This window comes from Rutilus rutilus, assembly GCF_951802725.1.
Source record: "Rutilus rutilus genome assembly, chromosome: 14".
Classification (NCBI taxonomy): Eukaryota; Metazoa; Chordata; class Actinopteri; order Cypriniformes; family Leuciscidae; genus Rutilus; species Rutilus rutilus.
This window is the reverse complement of record NC_140219.1, coordinates 8,484,594-8,508,176: the sequence shown is the minus strand read 5'-3', so window position 1 is coordinate 8,508,176 and position 23,583 is coordinate 8,484,594. Positions and strand designations below refer to the sequence as shown.

The following is a 23,583-nucleotide window of genomic DNA, read 5'->3' as shown; positions in this document are numbered from 1 at the left end:
CACATCCAAATGATTTTTTCTTCTTCACTATATTAAAACGCCTATTGTTCCAGATGCAGTGTCCTACCCCATCTCGCATATAAGCTACTATATATATACAATTATAAACCTATTTATATTAGGAATAGTGCATTTACTTCACCATTTTGTAGGTTATATTAAAAGTTGATAATTTGATCCTGAGCATCACTGTAATAGCCTAATAATAATAAGCAGAGTTAACTTTGGGTTTAACAAACACTGTTAAAGATTTGAAAGAATGCCACTTCAATTAGGATAACTTTTCTGTCCTTTAAGGTGATTTAAAAGAAAAATGCTTTAAAAAGTATAGTGTCAAATAAGTTAAAGCAAATTACATGCAAATATCTTCTCTCCCCCCCCCCCCCCCCCCTATCGGGTAATTAATAATGTAAATATATTTGCACTGCTTGTCTGTTGCATGTGGATCCATAAATATTTTAAAATGTCCGATTATTGTCATTGAAATTTAATTAAATAAAGGCTCCGCCCATAAAAAATAACTTAAATGAAGAATTTAGCACGACGTTTTCTTTCGCATGTTATTCACTGTATTAACTATTTTTTGTAATCTAACTTGCAAAAGTGAATTAGCCTAAGTGTGGGCTTTTGATGGAGCCACTTCTGCAAGAATAACAGTCGAGATGTTTCGACCACAGTAAGCTAAATGACTAGTTTGAGAGCTTTATTTGTGGGTGAAACAAGCGGAATTTATCATGGTGGGCTGAGTGCCAAATGGAGGCGCGACATATTAGTCAGGTCACCGAGGATACTATTGGGGAAGAAATAATTAACTCTTTTAATAGGTCTTATCTTTATTCTTAAGATGCAAATTTCTTCGTATACGATAGATTTAGTCCTCTGGAGTCGCGCGCCGCTCCCGGGATAATCTCCCGACGGGACATTTAAAACTCTCGTTGCTATTGCTTCACTCGAGTCGCTTCAGACTGAAACGTTTGGTCTGTAAGCATGGCAGGCATTCCCAAAGCTTTTACTCATGTCTTCATAGGCTTTTTAATAACTGCAATCTCGGGATTAAGAGCTAACTCTCTGCAGCAGGTTTTCGTGAAGGATATCGTAGCTGTTTACGGAAAAAACGGTTCACTGGATCTCAATGGCATTAACAGTTTATTGAAGATAATTGTGCAAGACAAGCCTTTGGATCCGAACATTCCTCCGCATGCTCAGGTAAAATGGTTACTTTAACTTTAGTTAGGCCTACCAAACACTATTTACTAAACTTGTAAAGAACATTTGACATTTTATTTTCTGGCATTTGATTATGTGCCATACATTTTGAGAGCATGGACATTCGTATGGCCTTATTTCGTGTGACCCTGTTTATCAGTGTGTGTCCGGAGAAGATATTCTGGTGCATTATGGGCTTCAGAACCTCTCTCATCTAACAGAGGAACATCTGGTCACTGTCTGCCCGGCTCTGCTCAACCAAGCAGTGCTGCCACCCTGTTCAGCTGAAGCTCCCGTCCTCACTGATCCCACAGAACTTCACGGTGAGTCTTCTTACATGCTGAAGAACCTGGATCAGCACACATGACAGAGGGCGAATTCCATATGATGGTGAAGCGCCATCAAAGACCTACATATGCTGTCAAAGACCATTCTCCTGATGTGATCCAGCTTATTGGAGATTTTGTATCCTAAAAGCGGAGAATGATGGGATGGATGTGCCACATGAAAGTTGTAGGCCCTACGCTTTGTCTTAATTTATAATCATGTCAATTAAAGTACTTTTTTTAAATACTTTTTTTAAATACTTTTTTTAAAGTATTTTATTTGTATTAGTACTATTTTTTTATTATGCCATTTGAATAAAACACTGCATAGGTTTTACTATAAAACATAAAAAATGTTCTGTATGAAAATCAGAGTTGAGAATAATGGCAATTACTTCGTCACAAAGCAAAAATCTTTCCTTATGCAAAACACAACTTCTAATTAACTTAGACATAACAATAATTATGTATTATTTAAATTAGTATTTTTAAAAGTACTATTTTTGAACTGCCTTTAAAAAAAACAATGCATAACAATAGTTTGTACTATAATCGATTAAAATGTACTGTATTACAGTCATGAAAATCACCATTGAGAATAATGGCAATGTGTTTAATTGTCTTAAATATAATGTTCCAAATCTTTCTTTATGAAAAACACAAATTCTCACAAACTTAAAGAAATAAATGTAGTTTAAAAACTAGTTTAAAAATAAAAATAGCACTGTATAACAGTAATTTTTACTATAAAATAAAAAAATGCACTGTATTACAGTAATGAAAATCCAATGTCAATTACAGACAACTGTGTTTAATTGTCTTAAAAAATGAAAGAAAACACAATTTTCTTTATTTAATCTCATTGATAAAAAAATTGGCTTACACTTTACAATAAGGTCCCATTATTTTATGCATTAACTAACAATGAGCAATACATTTGTTACAGTTTCTATTATTCTTTGTTAATGTTAGTTAATAAAAAATCATCTTCATTGTTAGTTCATGTTAGTCCTGTCTATTCAATATGAACAGATACAACTTTTGATTTCAATAATATAATTAGTAAATGTTGAAATTAAATTAGATTTTTTTTATATAATTTGAAAACAATTATAATGTTGTGTAGTCTATAATAGACAGAGGCAATTTTACTCATTGAGAGATATATATTTGTGAGCCTTACACACATTTATACTGTAATACACTTAAAATGCACTGTATTACAGTAATGCAAATCACCATTGAGAATAATGGCAATTACAGAAAATTGTTTAATTGCTTAAATAATGTCACAATAATGTCACAAAGCAAAAATCTTTCTTTAGACAAAGCATTTTCTTTCTTTCTTTTTTTTAGATGCTAGGATGAAAAATGATTTACCTTTCTGTATAACTTTAACTGTGTGACCTCTCACCTCTCCTTCTGCACATAGTATGGGGATATGGCTTCTTGGCTGTTACCATCATTAATCTGGCCTCACTACTGGGTCTGGCTCTTGTTCCTGTCACTAAAAAGCCCTACTTCCCCAAAGTGCTCACCTACTTCATTGGTCTGGCTGTTGGCACACTCTTCTCCAATGCTGCTCTCCAACTTATACCCGAGGTGAAATGCTTTTTTCATTTTATTTCATTTACATCAGAAGCTTTCTTCCTGTCATTTAGGTCAGTTTAGGACAGTCCTCTAGGAGGTTGTTGAAAGTCAAATTGGTGGTATTGCATGATTGTGAACCCAATAACCAACACTAGTTCACATCTTTAATTGCTGCCTTATCAGCACAATGTTGCTGATGCAGATTATTCATGCTTAGCCTATAGTGATTTCATAATAATACAATGCAAAATGCTCTTTGAACTGGACTCATTAATTCCAGACATTTTTATTTTCCTGAAGAGTGCAGATGTTTCTTGATATGTGATGGCATGATCGTTGAATGACGTGATAATTGTTTTGCACTGATTACATGTTGTAATATTTATTTTGGGTTTGCGTTTTAACTTTAAACTAATAACATGCGTGCTTACATGGGGAAACCTGGATATCTGGCTTAACTTGTTGGAAGACTCATGATTACATGATTGATTCCTCTGATTGAACAGGCCTTTGGGTTTGACCCAAAAGCAGATGGTTACGTCCTCCAAGCTGTTGGGATCTTTGGTGGATTCTATGCGCTGTACTTCACTGAAAAAATCCTGAGGATGCTCCTCAAACCAGGACATGAGGTAGGTAGGTTCATCTCAGTATAATGAGGACTCAACAGAACTCAATTGGTTCTTTTCATTCATATTGTATTCCTTGTATAATTTAAACTAATAAAAAAAGCAGTAAAACATTATTACAAGTCTCTCTGGAATACTTCTTTCTGATTAGTCAGTCACATACCCACAGCATTCTGTTGTCAAATTTTTTCTTATGTAATAAAATAGTTAAACTCAAATCAGTATATCATATTCTTTTTTTTTTTACAAATACAGTAGTTGCATAGTGAGCAGGACAAGGTACAGTCAGCTGGTCATTATCGCTGAATCAACTCCTTCAGGGTGATATAAGGTTTATTTTGTCATTATGACCTGTTGACTATATTATCTCATTAATATGCATGTAATCTGCAAGAAAATGGAGGAGTGGCAGAGCTTTATTGATGGTCAATGTTGTATATAAGCATGTATGTTCTTTAAAATCGTATATGGTTTTAATTTAATCCTATCTGCTTCGGTCCCTCAGCACGGACACGGACACAGTCACTTCCTCCCCTCAGAGAGTGTCCAACAGAACGGCGTCGTCATTGCGGCCGACTCTGACTTCAGCTTTGCCGGCGGCGACAAAGCCAGTATAACCACTGACCCCCCAGTGGAACAGGTACTACTGGTCACATCTCACAAAAAAACACAAATAGTTCCAAGAGATATGCGATTGACCTATATATAGCTGCAAGTTACATAAACGTTATAAAATAGCTAATGGTTTGGAGAAAAAAAAACACACACAATTCTGATTCATTCCCACATGAAATGAAGTAACTGTAAATGTACTATAGTAGCTTGTACATGTAAAACACGCTAACGGGATGCCAGGACGTTGCTTTGTGGTTACTAGGGTGTTCTAGATGGTTGCTTACGGAGTCAACTAAATCAGTGGTTCCCAATTCCAGTCCTCGTGACCCACTGCTCTGCACATTTTGTAGGTCTCTCTTATCTGACACACTCAGTTCAGTTCATGGAGTCTCTCCTAATGAGTGTGTTAAATAAGGGAGACATACAAAATGTGCAGAGCAGTGGGTCACGAGGACTGGAATTGGGAACCACCGAACTAAATAATAGGTCAAATATAAAAAGGATATAATATGTACACTACCGTTCAAAAGTTTGGGGTCAGTAAAATATTTTTGGTTACACTTTATTCTGATGCTCTCCTTAAGACATTCTGTTTACCATTAGTATGTACATGTCAACTCTCAGAGTATTAGTTAAGTATTAGTTGACTGTTAAGGGTAGGATTATGGTTAGTTTGTAGTTGCAAAGTTATTGATAGTCAGTAGAATGTCTGTTAGTGGAGCATATAAAGTGTTATCAGATATTAAAGGATTAGTTCACCCCAAAATGAAAATGTCCTAATAATTTACTCACCCCAAGATATCCATGTCTTTCTTTCCTCAGTGGGAGAGAAATTATGTTTTTTGAGGAAAACATTTCTGGATTTTTCTTCTAACAATGGACTTCATTGGTTACCATCATTTTTAAGTCCAAATCAATGCAGTTTCAAAAGTCTTTGAAGTGTTTAAACGGGCTGTACGCGATCACAGAAGAAGAAGAGGTTGTTATCTAGCGAAACGATAGGTCATTTAAAAAAAAAAAGAGATAATTTATAGACTTTTTACCTTCAATAGTTCGGATTGAGCTGATCAACAAACGGACAGGGAACTACGTCATCACGTTGAAAGGTCACGCCGGCGCCGGCAATACTATTTGAACTACTATTCATATTCATCAGAATGTTATTCATATACTATTCATATTCATATTCACTGAATACTATTACTATATATATAATAGCAAACAATACTATTTGAACTATCCTCCTACGTACGGTCGCATTGTAAACAGTGGGGCGGTACTTCTGCCGGCGCCGGCGTGACCTTTCAACGTGATGACGTAGTTCCCTGTCCGTTTGTTGATCAGCTCAATCCGAACTATTGAAGGTAAAAAGTCTATAAATTATCTCTTTTTTTTTTAAATGACCTATCGTTTCGCTAGATAACAACCTCTTCTTCTTCTGTGATCGCGTACAGCCCGTTTAAACACTTCAAAGACTTTTGAAACTGCATTGATTTGGACTTAAAAATGATGGTAACCAATGAAGTCCATTGTTAGAAGAAAAATCCAGAAATGTTTTCCTCAAAAAACATAATTTCTCTCCCACTGAGGAAAGAAAGACATGGATATCTTGGATGGCATTGGGGTGAGTAAATTATTAGGAAATTTTCATTTTGGGGTGAACTAATCCTTTAAGCAGACAGTCTACTAATACTCTACCGACAGTTAGCTGACATGTACAGTAGGTGTAACATAAATTATAGTCAACAGAATGTCTGTAAGGGGGCAACTTTACAGACAAATTAAATCAAATTAAAGTTACCTTTTTTATTTTGAAATAATACTTTTGCTCAGTGAGAATGCATTAAATTGATTAAAAAAATTATTATTCATCAAAGAATCCTAAAAAAAAAAATTGCATGGAAAAAAACGTATCAACTGTTTTGATAGCACTGAATCAGCATAATATATTGATTTTTGAAGGATCATGTGAAAATGAAGACTGGAGTAATGAAATGAAAAAATGAAATTGTAGTAATATTTCACAATATTGCTGTTTTTAATGTATTTTTGATCAAATAAATGCAGCCATGGAGAGCATAAGAGACTTCTTTAAAAAACTTTTGAATGGTAGTGTATGACAGAAATATAAAATATCATAAATATGATATAAATAGGCCAGCCATTCCCATGTGAAGGGAAACTAAAACTAGTACATTTTATGTGATGCTTGTCCATGCAAAAACAGGATGCCAGTGTGTAGCTTTGCAGTTGCTAAGGTGTTCAGAGTAGTTGTTAGCACATTGCTATGCGTTGCACGCTCTTTTAGAGCCCACCTGCTCCATAAATGGCTCAGGAACCTCCTTCAGTGTAAGTCTGTCGAATTTTGTGTCCGCTTTTGCGCAACAGTCTCCTCAACAAGCCGTATGATTTGAGGTATCATTCATGTCTGCAGTACAAACATGCAGGACAAGTTATGCACCAAAGTTGAATACTGATTGGCTTAGCAAACAAACACCTCTAATTACTGTACATGTCATCTACAAAAAAGTTTGATTATCGCAGCGGTAACCAATTTATGATTACATGAAGGTGTCTGCAATTATCAAATAAAGATAAATGCTAATTGTTTGTCACAACAACCAGGCTATTACATTATTAAAGGGATAATTCACCCAAAAATGAAAATTAGCCCATGATTTACTCACCCTTAAGTCATACTAGGCGTATATGACATTCTTCTTTCAGACGAATACAGTCGGAGTTATATAAAAAAATGTCCCAGCTCTTCCAAGCTTTATAATGGCTGTGAAAGGATGTTTCTGTTTTGAAGTCCATAAAAGTGCACCCATCCATCATAAAAATGCTCCACGCGGCTCCGGGGGGGGATAATAAAAGGACTTCTAAAGTGAAGTGATGCGTTTGTGTAAGAAAAATATTCATATGTAAAATTCTAGCTTCCAGCCAAACGGCCATACGCAGTCTACTTACGCAACTTGTGACATCGGAAGTAGCGTAGTGTGTCATGGCGTAGCGTAAATATCAGCAGTGCGTCGCATTACTCGCATAAGTGGATGGATGCACTTTTATGGACTTTAAAAACAGAAACAGACATCATTAAAGCTTGGAAGAGCCGGGACATTTTTTAATATAACTCAGATTGTATTCGTCTGAATGAAGATTGTCATATACACCTAGGATGACTTGAGGGTGAGTAAATCATGGGCTAATTTTCATTTTTGGGTGAACTATCCCTTTAAGTGTAACATCAGACTGTAGTCAATGGTTAAACCAGATTCCTGGGTCATGTGATAACAGTTGTGCTTCAGCGGGATCCAGTACACTTCTTTGAAGGCCTTCAATCATGTAACACTAAACAAAATGAATAAATGCAAGTTTTTTTCGAGGGTTTTGAGTTTTAAAAAGCATTTTTTTGGTACAAAATTAAGTAGTACATAGTGTACAGGTCAGTGCAACTTACAGTCCAGCCATAGAGACACACACAGCTGTGTTTACTTTCATCTGTCACAGCTGCCAGCAGAAACAAGATTGTCTTCTGACCTTTGACCCTAAATCACGAGCACCGTGTAATTGGGATCGTCATCTCGACCCTGTAACAATACAAAAAGTTAGACCTTGGGGCTAACAAATAGTATTTGAAATATGAACCCAAGCTCAAGAGGGTACAGTAATGTTGTTAGAGAAGAGAATGAGGTTTTAATTTAGAAGTGTGTGAATGTGTTTGCAGGGGTCTTGCAGATGGCTCAGAGGACGACGGCTGTCCAGCGTGAAGACGGTGGCATGGATGATTTCCCTGAGCGATGCTCTACACAACTTCATTGACGGACTGGCCATCGGCGCCTCGTTCACGGTGTCTGTTCTCAATGGCTTTAGCACCTCTATCGCTATCGTCTGTGAGGAATTCCCTCACGAGTTGGGTAAGAGTAATACAGGGATTCAACAATTTGTCCACCTGGAAAACCTTTCAGTTGTCAGCTCTGACCTTTAACCCCTAAGCCACACCACCTCTACGACTACTGCCCTTTGAACGTTGACCTTCACTAAAAGTTTATGGAAAAAACATGCGAGGCACATTTGCGCTCTGTCTCCCCCTGTAGGCGACTTCATTATCCTGCTGACCGCAGGGTTGAGCGTTCCACAGGCCGTCTTCTTCAACCTGCTGTCTGCGATGTCCTGCTACGTGGGCCTGGTCCTGGGCATCTTGTTGGGCAACGCTTTTGCCCCCAACATCATCTTTGCCTTCGCTGGTGGCATGTTCCTTTACATATCCTTGGCTGATATGGTAAGAGCGGTGTGGGTTAGTAAATACAGCACATAACATTTCACCACATTTTGGATCGTCTTATTGCTGCATTAAAAAAACGTACACTACTGTTAAAAAGTTTGGGGCCAGTAAGATTTATTTTTATTTTTAAGACAATACTTTTTATTAAATCAAGTCACAGAAAAGACAAGTCTTGTTTTCTAAAAAAAAAAAAAAAAGAGTTTATGCTTGAAAAAAGGAAAGAAAATCTGCCATTTGGGTTTAGAAAATAAACTTAATTCAAAGGGAAAACTTTTTTTTTTTTTTTTACCTCATTGGCAGATATTATTTCTTGTTTTAAGCAAAACTCACTTCATTTTGATCAGAAAACAAGACTTAATAGTAAAATAAATGTATTTTGATTTAAGCATTTTTAGATGTTTGTACTGGAAAACAAAACAACAATGCTGAGTAAGATTTTTTTTTTTACAGTAAAACAAATTTCACTTTAAACAAAAATACTAAGCAGCACAACTGTTTTCAACATTGATAATAATGTGAAATGTTTCTCGAGCAGCAAATCAGCATATTAGAATGATTTCTGAAGGATCATGTGACACTAAAGACTAGCAATGATGTTGAAAATTCAGCTATGCCAATAATATTTTATAATCTTACAGTTTATAGTGTAGTTCTGATCAAATAAGTGCAGCCTTGGAGAGCATAAGAGACTTCTTAAAAAAAAAAAAAATTCTTGCCGACCCTTAAATTTTTGAACAATAGAGTATTTCAATGCTAATATTCTTACTAAGCAAATATATATTTGGTGCATGTTCTGCGCTAAATAAGCAACAATATGTTTGTACTATTTTTGTCAGAATCTAAACAAATCCTGACAAATCTTTTTTGGACTTATACTGACACCTAGAGGTGTGGAGGCAGCATCAAATGTAGTTTTTGGTTACAGATGCATAGGAGAAACTCACTGTTCAGTGTGCCACAGATAATACATTCAGTGACCGATAATAGTGGTGTTAAGATAAAAGTGGGCCGTGTCAGATTGGCCATGTCTCCAAAAATGGCCACCCCCATGAAGTGACCCGCTCCATGTCAAATGACTGGAGACTTCATCGTATGTGAGCTTAGATGATTTTAAACCCAGAAGTATTTATTTATTTAGGGGTAAAATCATTTTGAGTGAACAAAATGACTTTGGCTCCACTTTCAATCACTAAACGGAACATAAATCTGTTTTAGCGGCGCAAATACTGAATCCTCTTTCTCTCTCTCACCTAGTTGCCTGAAATGAACATGATTGCCAGTGAACAAGTGCGGAGCACGAAGGACGATATCATTTTTTTCGCAATCCAGAATGCTGGAATACTGACAGGATTTACCTTGATTCTTCTCATCACATTGTTTTGTGGGAATATTAGCCTGGGCTAATGTCCCGTTTCATTCTGTGCCTTTCCTGTGCACTTCCCATTCCAGATGATACTCTCATTTAAGCTATTTATTTGAGAAAAAAACTACTATTTTTTTAAATCAATTGTACTGAGGAAACTTGAAAATCATTAGGTGTAAAGTAATTCGATTTGTATAAGCTGATGATTCTCAAAATGTAGAATTCTAGCCATTGTACACTGCTGTAAATAAACTGTACTGACCTACTAATCATGTTTTGTAGAAAAGATTTATTTTTTGGTCCATTTGGTGCTAACTGAATGAACAAGTTTGTTACTTTGTACAATAGGAACTTCTAATATCATGCAAAATAAAAACAGAACAGAACTGTATTAAAAAGTCCAAATTTATGTCTTTTTTTCTCATTGGACACATCCATCTGTTATACAGCTGATTGATATATCTATACATTTAGTTATTTAATATTCATTTAACACAATGTACACTTAAAAACATCTTTAAAACAGTACAATCAGTGCAATATCTTTCCAGACCAAATTAAAAACATATTCTCTTCAAAAATATACATCTATATAGATCTCAGAACATTAATTCTAACCCACTTTACAAGAAGTAAGAATAAAACCTAAAACCATAGCAAGGAGGTAAATAACTTTAAACAGTTTTGAACAAAGTTATTGGGCAAATCTCACGAAACCCGTCAAGAACATGTCCCGGTCATATTTCATCCCACAATCAAAATAAATGCTTAAAGATATTATTAAAGATTATTTTCATGATGCTGTCAAGTATTCACACAGAATTGTAGTCATTGTTGTACTGCGTTTAATTAACACAAATTGCAAATTTAAGTTTTTAAAAATCATAAATAAAAAAAATTAATGCACTGCACTATCTACACTAAGGAGAATCTAACGACAATAATCAGTGGGAATTATGGGAATTAAAAAAATAAATAAAATAAAAAAAAAGAGAGAGAGTTGGGCTAAAAATATGCTGCTCCAAAAATTATGATTAGTCACGATTAATCGCATCTAACAAAGGTTTTTGATTACATAATATATATGTGTGTGTGTGTGTGTGTGTGTGTGTGTGTGTGTGTATATATATATATATATATATATATATATATGTGTGTGTGTGCGTGTCTGTGTATATACATATACACAAATATATATACAAATATATATATATATACACACACAGTTAGATGTTAGATGCAATTCATCGATTTGACAGCACTAAATTTTATTTATTTTTTCTTTTGATTTTAGGAGTAAAATGTGACTGATTTTCGTGAGATTTACCCTATTAGGAGGCACATCAGCTCTAAAGGACCTAGAACAGCACGGTTGTACTTCATTATAGTCACTGAACCAGCAGAACAAACAGAATGGCATGGAGCTAAACGCACACGTACGGCAATACTGCAGAAGTTCTCGAAGCACTTATATGAGGCACTATACGGGCCAAACCACACCACAGAACAGCACGTTAACCCGAGGGTTTGTCATCGCAAGAGGCACAACTAATGCACAAATCACCACTGTACACACTGCTGGCAAATCAACCACACGAGAGAGGGCGAATCGGCGAGATAAGATTGCATCTTCTGATTGGATCTGAAGAAAAATGACAATGAGACCTAAATCATTGGTCATACTATATATATATATATATATATATATATATATATATATATATATATATATACACACAATCAAATGCACTTGGTCAGCTTTTCATATCTGTCATCATTCCGAATATTCCCAGACATGACCCATGAAGTGCAGGAAGAAAAACAGGCGCAAGTCTTTGGAAGAGCTTGGCGGAACTTGATTCTCGGAGTGATGTGTGCCGGTGAGGTAGATGAGGTCAGACAATCGCCGCCCCCCACCCCGTAGGTGGCCGAGGCTTTAATGCATGCCTGATGGGAAGTGGAGCGTCTAACTGATCATACATACAAAATCTAAGGCCAGCCTCATGAATCCATGCAGCTGGAGCAGGGCTGACCAGTCACTGTACAGAAACAACACACACACGCCACTTACTAGCAAATATATATTACAGCACTGCGCTCGCCTCTAGCTTTAGCTTTACAACAGGACGAGTAGCTTTACACGACTGTCTACTCTGTCAGATAACAGTAACATATTTATTTACTTACAAATCAATGCTTTCACCAGAACATGATGAAGCTACGCTTGGCTTAAAGGTTCATATGACCAGTTAAACTATAAATACAGAACTTGCTACGTGATCTTGCGCGGAATGTGTTATCAAGTATCGTACAGCGTTATATTACTATTAACACCAAAAGTGGTGCATATGTCCACAAACGTTCATCCTTTGTAAAATCCACTACTCTTTTAGGTCACAGTATTTTTCGGTACCGCTCCTGTTTGAAAAGCTCTTCATCTGTCTTTTACAAAACGGCTGTGATGACACCAGCTTGTTTACTCGCGTTCTGCTGAGGCATGATTGTGCCTACAGTCTCACAGCTAAGAAAGCTACAAAATTGATATACAAAGACGATTATCTCTCCACACTTACACATTCAAAAGTGCTCTTAATGAACAAGAACTAGAGTTGTTTGTACATACATACTGCATTGATTTGGTTTAGATACTTGTAGAAGGCTACAAGGGGCTGCTTTTGCAAATAAACTTCAAATAAGACATTAACGATAATCATCATAAAGACGAAAATGGCCAGATGAAAGTCAGTTTTTACCATAAACCAAAAAGGCAAGATGTGAGTATTAAGTGATAGTCTTAACTTGGCGATGTTCACGAAACGGTAGTTTTTGGCATTTGTGATGCGCACAATGGGATTAAATACTGGTTGCTTACTCATATGTGCCATAGCATTTCAGTGATGGACTACTTTAAGACAATATTGCCTCTTAAAAGAAGATGCAGATTGGCAATGGAAATAAAACCGACAAAATGATCTACACCAGCATGAATCTAAGGCAAAAACAGGCCGAGGGCAGCTAAAGTCCTGAGAAACAGACTGCAGTGCTATCATCTGATGGGGCGTTTGAACACTACAGACTATGAGATGTTAGAGATGAGTCATACATTCTAGTTCAGCTAAAGTCATGTTGATACCTACCCAAAGTGAAACAAAGAACAGAGCAAAGACTCAAAGAAAAGTTGTCAAGGCAACAGTAAAGGGCTGTCAATGAAGTGTTTGTGAGGTTTGTCACTGCCCAGCATCACTGGGAGCTGGACTGTCGGAACGGCCTTCCTTCAAACTGCCCGTTTGTTTCTTCTGCTTGGTTTTGGACTTTCTTAGCATGCACACCTAGAACAGAAACACAAGGCTGTTTTAAATGCACAGAACTTGATATTAGAACTGAAGGCTGACAGATGGTGAGAAACTGAAATACTTGAACGGAATGACCTTTGGTTACATTAACAGTTCTGGAAAGTCTGCATTCTTTCACCGATGTGCAAACATTTTTGAACTCACTCAATTATTTGTGCATTGTGCAAGACAAATAGAGGCCAGGAAGGTGTATATAATTATTATATTTGTATATATAGGTGTATATAATTCAATGAACCATTGTAAGACTGTTAAATTCACATCTGGGAATATATTCCACGTCATTAATGTTGTGTCGTCTTTACACAGCAGCTCTGGAGTTCATGGAGTTGGCCAAGCAATTTAGGGAATATGACTGTGTTAAAAAAATATGTAGAAGTACCTTTGGTCCTGCGGCTGAGATGATGATCTGTCCAGGTGATTGTATCCAGGGTTCTCCGTCCACCTGCACCGGAATGGGTTTGGTCACAGTGATGCGAATATAGCTGCCCTGAGCGATACGAATCCCAGAGCGCAGCCCACTCTGAACCTGACCCTGGGAAAAAAAAATTATAATAAAAAAATTCATTAAACAATGTAAAAATAGAATGGAACATAAAACAAATCTATACCATGATTTAGTTTAATAAACAATATACTGTAAACATTTTTTTATAAATGTTTAGACATTTTGGCAAAAACTACCATTCAAAAGTTTGGGGTAGGTAAGATTTTTCTTTTAAAGAAATGTATAATTTTATTCAGCAAAGATGCATTAAATTGATCAAAAGTGACGTTAAAGACATTTACAATGTTACAAAAGATTTCTATTTTAAATAAATAAAAGAAATTCTGTTCTTCTGAACTGAAAAAAAAAAAGTATCACGGTTTCCACAAAAATGTTAAGCAGCAACTGTTTTCAACATTGATCTTCTTCGGCGGTCACTCGAAACGAGTATGACTGTCCTCTCCGTCGGGTCGCCTTATTTGTGGATCCTCAGGTGGCTGTAAAGGCCGATCTGTGATCCACAGATTCTGCTGCAATGTGGGCATTGGAAGGTTGAGGTGATGTGTGGTGGTGGAGCCTTTCTCTGTTTGTCCTTGCGGTGTTGCCGCTTTGCATCTGCGGCACGGCGGAGTTCTGTTTCGTGGTGTGCTGCACCTTCCAGCACTGCTTTTCTCCAGTGGTCCCTGTTAAACGCAAGATTCTCCCAGTCGCCGGAAGTGATGTTAAACTTTTTCAGGCTGGTCTTGATATTGTCCTTAAAGCGTTTCTTTGGCCCACCAGGGGCTCGCTGTCCTTCTTTTAGCTGGGAGTACAGGATCTGCTTAGGGAGACGGTTGTTGGGCATGTGGATGACATGTCCTATCCATCGGAGTTGGTGCTGCATTATGGTGGTAGTGATGCTGGGCATATTCGTTTCCTCCAGAATACTGGAGTTTGTACGTCTGCCTTCCTAGTTGATCCTCAAAATTTTTCTTAAGGCCCTTTGATGGAATCGTTCCAATGCTCTCAGGTGTCTGCTGTAGGTGGTCCAGGATTCCGCTCCATACAGCAGAGTTGGGAGAATCACAGCTCTGTAAACCAGGACCTTGGTTTGAGCCCTCAGGTCTCGGTCATCAAAGACTCTTGTCCTGAGTTTGGCATAGGCTCCGCTGGCACAGCTCAGGCGATGGTTAACTTCACAGTCTATATCGGCTTTGGAAGAGAGAATGCTGCCAAGGTAGGGGAAGTGGTCCACGCTTTCCAGAGTGGTGTTATCCACTTTGATGATGGGCTGGAGTGACGGCTGGTTGGGTGCTGGTTGATACAGAACCTGAGTTTTCTTGATGTTCAAGGCCAAACCCAGGGCTCTGTATGCCTTGGCAAAAGCATTTAGGATGCCCTGGAGGTCTTCAGGGGAGTGTGCTGCAATGGCGTTATCATCGGCATATTGCAGTTCCATGACGGTGGTATTCCCGACTTTGCTCTTTGGTTTGAATCTGTTAAGGTTGAAGAGCCTGCCGTCAGTCCTGTAAAGGATTGGGATCCCCTGTGGCAACTCTTGGCCAGTAAGGTGGAGCAATGAACATGGCAAATAGGGTGGGTGCAGAGGCAGACCTTGTTCCCAACACTTTTCTTGTAGTTGGCGAGCAGAAAAGATCATGTCAGTTGTTCCCCTAGACGGACGGAAACTGCATTGTGATTCAGGGAGTATCTCCTCAGATAGTGGTAGCAATCGGTTGGCGAGAACACGAGCAAGGATTTTGCCTGTTGTTGATAAGAGCGAGATGCCCCTGTAATTTCCACATTCAGCCTTGTCCCCTTTCTTGAATATGGTAACAATTTGGGCATCCCGGAGCTCTGAGGGGAGCTCTTCCCTTTCCCAGACCTTGACGAGTAGATGGTGGATGTGGTGCCATAGCCTTGGTCCTCCTTCCTTTAAGACCTCCGCGGGGATCCCATCAGGACCAGTGGCCTTGTTGTTCCTGAGATTCTTGATGGCATTGTGAACCTCAGTTAGGGTAGGAGGTTCCCCCATGTCTTCTCTGATGGGACTCTGCGGGATATGGTCGGCGATGTCTGGTTCGGCTGAGCTGTCACGGTTCAGAAGTTCTTGAAAGTGCTCCTTCCAACGTGCGTTGATGGAGTCATTGTCTTTTAAAAGAGTCTGTCCATCTTTTGGGCGCATCTTCTATGGCTAGGGCCATAGACAGCCTTAGTGGCACTAAAAAAGCCTCTAGTGTTACCTGAATCTGCCAGTCTCTGGAGTTCTAGAGACTTTTCTGTCCACCAGTTGTTCTTGAGCTCCCTCATCAATCTCTGAACGTCAGCCTTGGCTCTGGAGTGTGCTGCCCTTTTGGCCTTACATGTTATGTCATTTTGCCACACTTGGAAGGCTTTTCATTTTCTGGAGATAAGTTGTTCTAACACTGTGTTATTTTCATCAAACCAGTCCTGATGTTTCCTGGACTGATACCCAAGGGTGGATTTGCATGAGTCATGGATGGTGGATTTGAGAAGGCCCCAGTGCTCTTCGATGTTATCAGGATATTCTTGCTGAAGATTTTTAGAGAGAGAGTCCTGAAGTAGCTGCTGGATGGCAGTTTCCTTCAGGCTGTCAAGGTTCAGTCTTCGCCGGGTCTGCTTCTTCTGAATCCTCCTCCTTTTTTAAAGTTTGATGGACATTGTGGATCGGATGAGGCGGTGGTCTGTCCAGCAGTTGTCAGAGTTTATCATGGCCCTTGTGATGTTCACATCACAGCGGTTCCTGGCCCTTACAATGACATAATCAATGAGATTCCATTGCTTGGAGCGAGGGTGTCTCCAAGATGCCTTGAATTTGTTTTTCTGTCGATAGAGAGGGTGATGACGAGGTTGTGCTGAGCGCACTTATTCAGAAGCAGCACTCCGTTGGAGTTGATGTTACCGATGCCCTCCTTGCCAATAGTGCCCTTCCAGAGGTGTTGGTCCTGGCCTACCCTAGCATTGAAGTCTCCAAGGAGGATGATCTTGTCCTCCCTGGGGATATTTGACAGGGTTTCTTCCAGGCAGGCGTAGAAGGCTTCTTTTTCTTCCATGTTGGAGTCTAGGGTAGGGGCATAGGCGCTCACTACTGTCGCTGTCTGGTTGTTGGCCAACACCAGACGGATTGTCGTGAGGCGCTCGCTGATCCCCACAGGAAGTTCGGAGAGGTGGTTGACAAGCTGATTTTTGATGGCAAGTCTAACTCCATGGTTTCTAGCATCATCGGCTGGCTTTCCTTTCCAGAAGAAAGTGTAGCCACCTTTCTCCTCCTTCAACTGCCCTTCACCTGCCCGTCGGGTTTCGGAGAGAGCAGCTATATCAATCCGGCATCGCTGCAGTTCTTTGGCTATGATGGCGGTTCGTCTCTCAGGTCTGTCACTGGAGGGGCTGTCCATCAGAGTCCGCACATTCCAGGCTCCAAAATGAAATTTATTTTGTTTCTGACCGCAAATGGGGTGTTCCCTCTGGACGCGGTAATCCAGTCGGGAGGTATGAGGCAGGCTATTTTTAGGGCACCTTTTCTAGCCCCTTCCCCATATGGGGTAAGCAGAGCGGATCCTGAATAGGACTGCTTAGTCATGGGTGTAGCTGCCGAAGAGCTCTTCTGCCTCGTTCCAAGAGCCCAGCGACTGATTCTGACACCCATCGCCTGATGTGCCAGCTCATGACTAGGGGCTTCCAGACTACACAAACCTGCCCCCGTCGCCACTTGCTGGTCGCCATAGGACTTTATCCGGGAATGGTAGGGTGGATTCCCTTTGTGGAGGACGCCTGTGCGTGGCGTTGTTTAACGTGTGGAGGCTGGTGCACAGACAACCACCACACGGTCCTTGGCAGGTCTGGGTCAGGATCCAGTAGCAGTAGTCCAAGACGACTGGGGACCCATCACTGATGCAGCCTTCATCCGCCTTCCCAGCCGTTGTGATGCTCCACTTAAGTCAGCCATCATCCTCCGCCTGTTCCGCCGTTGAGGTCTTTTGTCTTTTTTTTTCAGGGTGTGCTCCCTTAGCCTTTACCTCTATAGGCTACCCCACAAGGCAGTGGGACTATTTACCCATAGCTGGGGCTGTGGTTGGCGGGTGCCAGGGCATGTCCACTACTTGGTGGGCCTGCACACCGCGCCTCTGGGGCCCACTGCTGCTCCGAGATCCCCTACAGTTCAGCCTGGGTCCGCTAGGGCCCAGTTACCGTGTGTGGCCGCAAAGGAAGCACTGTAGGAGTCTTGACGGTGGAGAGGCTGTGTACCGACAGGAGGAGTCTTACGCACTCGGCTCCTCTTTTCACCCTTGCACAAGGGCTAGTCGGTGGCAGTAGCTGTAAGCAGAAAGTAGCAAGCAGAGGTAGCATGCAACATGCAATATCTACTAAACTACAGGCACTACTATTCCAGTAATACTGCACTGACGCATCACACACGCCCTGTGTGACACACACACACACCTCAACATTGATAATAATAACCAAATCAACATATTAGAATGAATTCTAAAGGATCATGTGACACTGAAGACTGATGCTGAAAATTCAGCTTTTCCATCACAGGAATAAATTACATTTTAAAATATATTAAATTAGTTATTTTTCAATGTAATAACATTTTACAATATTTCTGGTTTTACTGTATTTTTTTTTATCAAATAAATGCAACTTTGGTGAGCATAAGGGACTTCTTTTAAAAACAGGAACAAATCTTGCCGGCCCAAAACCTTTGAACAGTAGTGTATGTACTTAAAGGAGAAAATGTTCTTAGAAAGAAGAACTCACCATGTGCACCACACCAGTAACTCCCACAACCTCCAGCATCCCATCATCTATGCTGGGCCGCCTAAACCGAGAGTCATTGTCTGAGCCCCACAGGTCAGCACCAGAACCCCAGCTACACACACACACACACAGCAGCTTTAATCTTCTATAACAAACTCCCGTGTGTGGAATTGCCTTTACTTTCATTGTGTGAGAGTGACGTGTGTTTACCTGGGAATGTTGAGGAATATTAATCCCTCTATACTGGGCAGTTCCACATCATGTCTGTCCACTTGCAGTCTGATGTCTTTATGAAGGTTTCGTGTGTGACTCAACTTCTGCAGGCCCACCTTCACGTACACACCTTTATTGTGGAACCTGCAAGAACAATGACAAAGTCAAAATAGCAATGCACACAGACCTCCCTCACCTTAACTCTGAGCCACATGACCACCCTTTAGAGTAAAGAACAATACTTTCCTGCTATTAAACTTGTCTGGATCCTCCTCACGTGCGTGATGAAAGTCCAGACTCAGTTCAGCATCAATTCCCAGCCCAAAATAATTATTCATCTGCACAATCTAGAACACAGACAGGTACAACCCTGTTATGCATGTTTGACTGCTTTACACTAGTAACTTACAAAATATGTGCAGTAACAAATACCTTAGAAGAGCAAGAAGCATAAAATATTAATAATTCAATTAGTTGAATTAATAAATAGAATAATTATTTATCATAGTATTGTTATTGTAATACATTTTATTGTTATTACTGTATGCATTGATTATACTTCATTCTTATGTAATTATATATATACACACACACACACACACACACACACACAATGAATATACATGTACATATTACAATTACATTAATTATATGAATAATTGTTCAATTATGTCAAATGTTAAATTTAAAAAAATACTTTATTATAAATCATAATCAATTATTAAATATCATAAATTATTAAAATAATATTTGTATTATTAAAATATACAATATTAATTATAAATAATTAATATGAAATTATTTAAAATTAATATACATATATGTACATATAATAATTGAATTACATAAAAAAAATGTTTAAAAAAAATGTAAATGTTAAATAAAAATAAAAAAATATATTTTTTAAATAATAAAATAAAATGTACTATAGTTGCATTTATGCAGAAATCATATTTATTGTAATTTGAAGTCTCAGGGATTGATTGCGTACCTTGGGCGGCTCTAGGAAGCCGTTCTCTTTGCCGTCCTCTGCCATATCCTGTGCGTCCAGAAGAATTGTCCAGCGGTCCATTTGCACTAGCTCTGCCTCGTCCACAGACACCAGGATGTTGAAGGGGTCCTCGCCGCTGTATCCCGCCCCCCATCGCAACACTCGAGCCAGATCGTTCCCTGAACACAAACCACAATGGTTGCAAATAGTAAAACCTACAGTAAACTAGAAATAAATGATCAACTTTTGTTCCTCCATCACGCACCTGTGCCCAGCGGTATGATGCTGATCGCTGGCTCAGGACAGGCAATCTTATGTCGGATGGACTCCAGAACCCCCAGCACCCATCCCACTGTGCCGTCTCCTCCACACACCAGGATACGGAAGTGAGGGACGTCCCTGAACGCGTGCAGCCTGTACAAAACACATACTCATACATGTGAGCAGGGAACCGACAGCATTCATCCATACATATTGACCATCATTCAAAAGGAGAGGAGGTCTAACCCAGGAAGTGGTCCTCCGCTGGTCAGCTCAAACACTTGATGAGGGTTTAGAAGTTTCCGGAAACTGTATAAGATCTCTCTGCCCTTTAGCCCACCACTTTTAGGGTTGACAAAGACCAGCAGGGGGCAGCTTCCTTTGTCCAGCTTGCTTTGCTGTTGGGAGAGAAAAGAACATTTGTTACGCTTGTTGTTGAATTATACTGTAGTTTCTCTCTGGGCCACTAGAGGGCAGATGCATCTAAAGCTTGGGCCAGCATTATGAACTTTAATGAACAGCCTTCTATTGTTGCAATGAACAGCATGTGACCTACTGATCACAATTAAGTCAATACAGGTGATTATTTTGATACATATATCTGATATTTGGACACAAAATACAAAATCTGTCATTATACTCACCCTCATGTCATTCCAAGCCTACTATGACATAGTGAATTTTTTTCACCAAAACATTTGTGTTCCCCCCGAGAAAGCATTGAAATACGTCCCACCCACTTCATTATTTCCTTCACAAATGTTTTGCGAACGCAAAGTTTCTTGAGGGAACGCACATTTTTTGAAAGCAAAACACTGGAGCCCGCTGACTTTCATTGGTTAAACAAAAAATATATTTTTTAAAAAGATCTGTTTTGCAGAAGAAATAAGTCAGAGGTTTGGAATGACATGGTGGTAAGTAAATAATGACAGAATTTTCATTATTGAGTGAACTATCCCTTTGAGCCTCACTTAAATATGCAATGTCAATGTAGAAATCACACTGCATTATACAATAAAATATCAAACTAAGTGGCATTTGTTTTAAAGAAAGAGCATAAGAACACTTTCCATATTCACAAAAAGGAGTCTGTCGCACCCACTGAATGAGCCACATAATGAGAAAGAACCAAATTGCTTACCACAGCTATGCAGACGACACACAGATTTACTTAGCCCTATCGCCTAACGATTACAGCCCCATTGACTCCCTGTGCCAATGCATTGACGAAGTCAATAGTTGGATGTGCCAAAACTTTCTTCAGTTAAACAAAGACAAAACTGAAGTCATTGCGTTTGGAAACAAAGATGAAGTTCTCAAGGTGAACGCATACCTTGAGTCTAAGGGTCAAACAACTAAAAATCAAGTCAGGAATCTTGGTGTGACACTAGAGTCAGACCTTAGTTTCAGTAGTCATGTCAAAGCAATAACTAAATCAGCATACTATCATCTGAAAAATATTTCAAGAATTAGATGCTTTGTTTCCAGACAAGACTTAGAGAAACTTGTGCATGCTTTCATCACCAGTAGGGTGGATTATTGTAATGGACTCCTCACTGGCCTTCCCAAAAAGACCATAAGACAGTTGCAGCTCATACAGAACGCTGCCGCCAGGATTCTGAGCAGAACCAGAAAATATGAACATATCACACCAGTCCTCAGGTCTTTACACTGGCTCCCAGTTAGATTTAGGATTGATTTTAAAGTATTATTACTGGGACCTCAAAACATTGCAGATATGCTCACTGAATATAAACCCAACAGATTACTCAGATCATTAGGATCATATCAGCTAGAAATACCAAGGGTTCACTCTAAGCATGGAGAATCTGCTTTTAGCTATTATGCCAGCCGCAGCTGGAACCAGCTTCCAGAAGAGATCAGATGTGCTCCTACTGTAGTCACATTCAAATCCAGACTCAAAACACATCTGTTTAGCTATGCATTTACTGAATGAGCACAGTGCCGCTGTTCGTCCGACTGTTTGTACTGTACTGTGCTGTATCTTATTTTTCTAAACTGTTTTAATTATTCTTATTTCTTTCTATTATTTTAATTTCTTCTATGTAAAGCACTTTGAATTGTCATTGTGTATGAAATGTGCTACATAAATAAACTTGCCTTGCCTTGCCTTGCCACTGAGTGTCACTATTAGTTCTCTAACGAGAGGTCTCTCGTACTGCGTAAGTATCTTACGCTAGGGGAAAATCCCTTTTCCACGAGATACTGAAGCCAAGAAAATTATCCTTAATTTTGTATTATTGTAAAACGCGTTGCGGCAGCATGCAGACATAGGCAAGACGGCTCGTGTGCCTATTGGCTGCTCTGCGGCAACTGCAGCAGCCTATCGAGCGAGGCCTAGCGTGACGTCAGACCCAATGGGGTGCTTCGCGCCCACTGCGTCACGTCCCGCCGAAACGGGCGTGGCCTAGGCCTATAAATCCAGCTCGCAGGCAGCTATTTCTGATTTTTCATCTCTTCAGCGAAGCACACGCATCGCTGGATCCTGAGAGAAGCCGCGCCGTCTGAAGAAGCCTCTGCAGCGGGACGAGTCGCCTCTGAAGTCGCTGGCCGCGCCGCCTTCAACCGCCTTCCCGCCTATCCTGCGCTCATATCCTTTTCTCTCTGCTGCGTGTGTGTTCGCCGCCGCGACACACACTGTCTAAAAGAGCTTGCGTCTTTTTAAAGATGCCATCCTGCGGCTCGTGCAGAGCCACACTCAGTGACGGGGACCGCCATGTTATCTGCGCTTCCTGCCTGGGTGAGGATCATCGCGAGCTGCTGCCCATGGCGACTCTGAGGACTCACCTGGCACTCTTCGCCGAGACTGCACCCCCGCCCGCTGTAGTGCCGCGCCATAAAAAGCGCCATGCTCAGCGGGTCCCGGAACCTTCCCCCACCCGCCTAAGCTCGCCGGTTCGCCCGCCAGCTTCACCGGTCTCGTCAGTGTCTCTTCCTGACGGACAGCGGCCGCTGATGAGAAAGCCGCGTCAGGGGAAGATGATTCCTGCTCTCTCCTGGCATCGGGCAGTGAGGATTGGGCGAGCTCCGTGGATCTCGCTCCATCTGCTCGCGCTTCGTCAGGCAAGAGAGCTAGCATCGAGTCAGAGCTGATGCGTGTACTCGCACAGGCCGCGGCGAGCCTCGGCCTCGAGTGGACTACGCCTGAACAGGACTATTTTGCTCGATCACCTCGAGAATCTGGGTCTCAGAGTCAATTGGGCAAAGAGTTCTTTGTTCCCCAGACAGATAATATCTTTTCTGGGCACAGAACTGGACTCGCTGTCTATGATAGCGCGACTGTCACCACAGCGCGTACTAGACATTCAGCGCGCAGCGAGCTCTTTCCACTGCGGCGCGTCTGTCCCGCTCAGGAAATTTCAGAGGATGCTGGGTCTCATGGCCTCAGCATCGTCAGTACTTCAGTTGGGCTTGCTACGCATGCGCCCGCTACAGTTCTGGCTGAAAGCGCCGAGCGTGGGCTTCCGGTCTGCTTCGTCTCA

General features: G+C 40.2%; 2 protein-coding genes across 2 annotated transcripts in view; one reads left to right on the top strand and one right to left on the bottom strand.

Annotated features, from left to right (window-relative positions):
- The first annotated feature begins 611 nt into the window (after window positions 1–611).
- On the top strand, window positions 612–11,685 carry LOC311303414 (metal cation symporter ZIP8). The gene is made up of 8 exons (XM_084429865.1): window positions 612–1,206; window positions 1,367–1,529; window positions 2,965–3,134; window positions 3,629–3,751; window positions 4,254–4,388; window positions 8,091–8,280; window positions 8,461–8,645; window positions 9,903–11,685. Exons 1-8 carry the CDS (start codon window positions 988–990, stop codon window positions 10,050–10,052), a joined length of 1,335 nt encoding a protein of 444 aa, XP_084285991.1. The 5' UTR covers window positions 612–987; the 3' UTR covers window positions 10,053–11,685.
- A 62-nt stretch (window positions 11,686–11,747) lies between these two features.
- The window catches only part of dgkq (diacylglycerol kinase theta), a 44,126-nt gene continuing 32,290 nt past the window's right edge, over window positions 11,748–23,583 (bottom strand). Inside the window, exons 16-23 of the mRNA XM_084429864.1 lie at window positions 20,327–20,478; window positions 20,085–20,233; window positions 19,820–19,998; window positions 19,079–19,175; window positions 18,826–18,976; window positions 18,616–18,727; window positions 13,747–13,899; window positions 11,748–13,340 (exon numbers count right to left, since the gene is read on the bottom strand). Of these exons, the coding sequence (XP_084285990.1) occupies window positions 13,239–13,340; window positions 13,747–13,899; window positions 18,616–18,727; window positions 18,826–18,976; window positions 19,079–19,175; window positions 19,820–19,998; window positions 20,085–20,233; window positions 20,327–20,478 (1,095 nt within the window). The 3' untranslated portion in view covers window positions 11,748–13,238. The remainder of the gene's footprint in view (window positions 13,341–13,746; window positions 13,900–18,615; window positions 18,728–18,825; window positions 18,977–19,078; window positions 19,176–19,819; window positions 19,999–20,084; window positions 20,234–20,326; window positions 20,479–23,583) is intronic.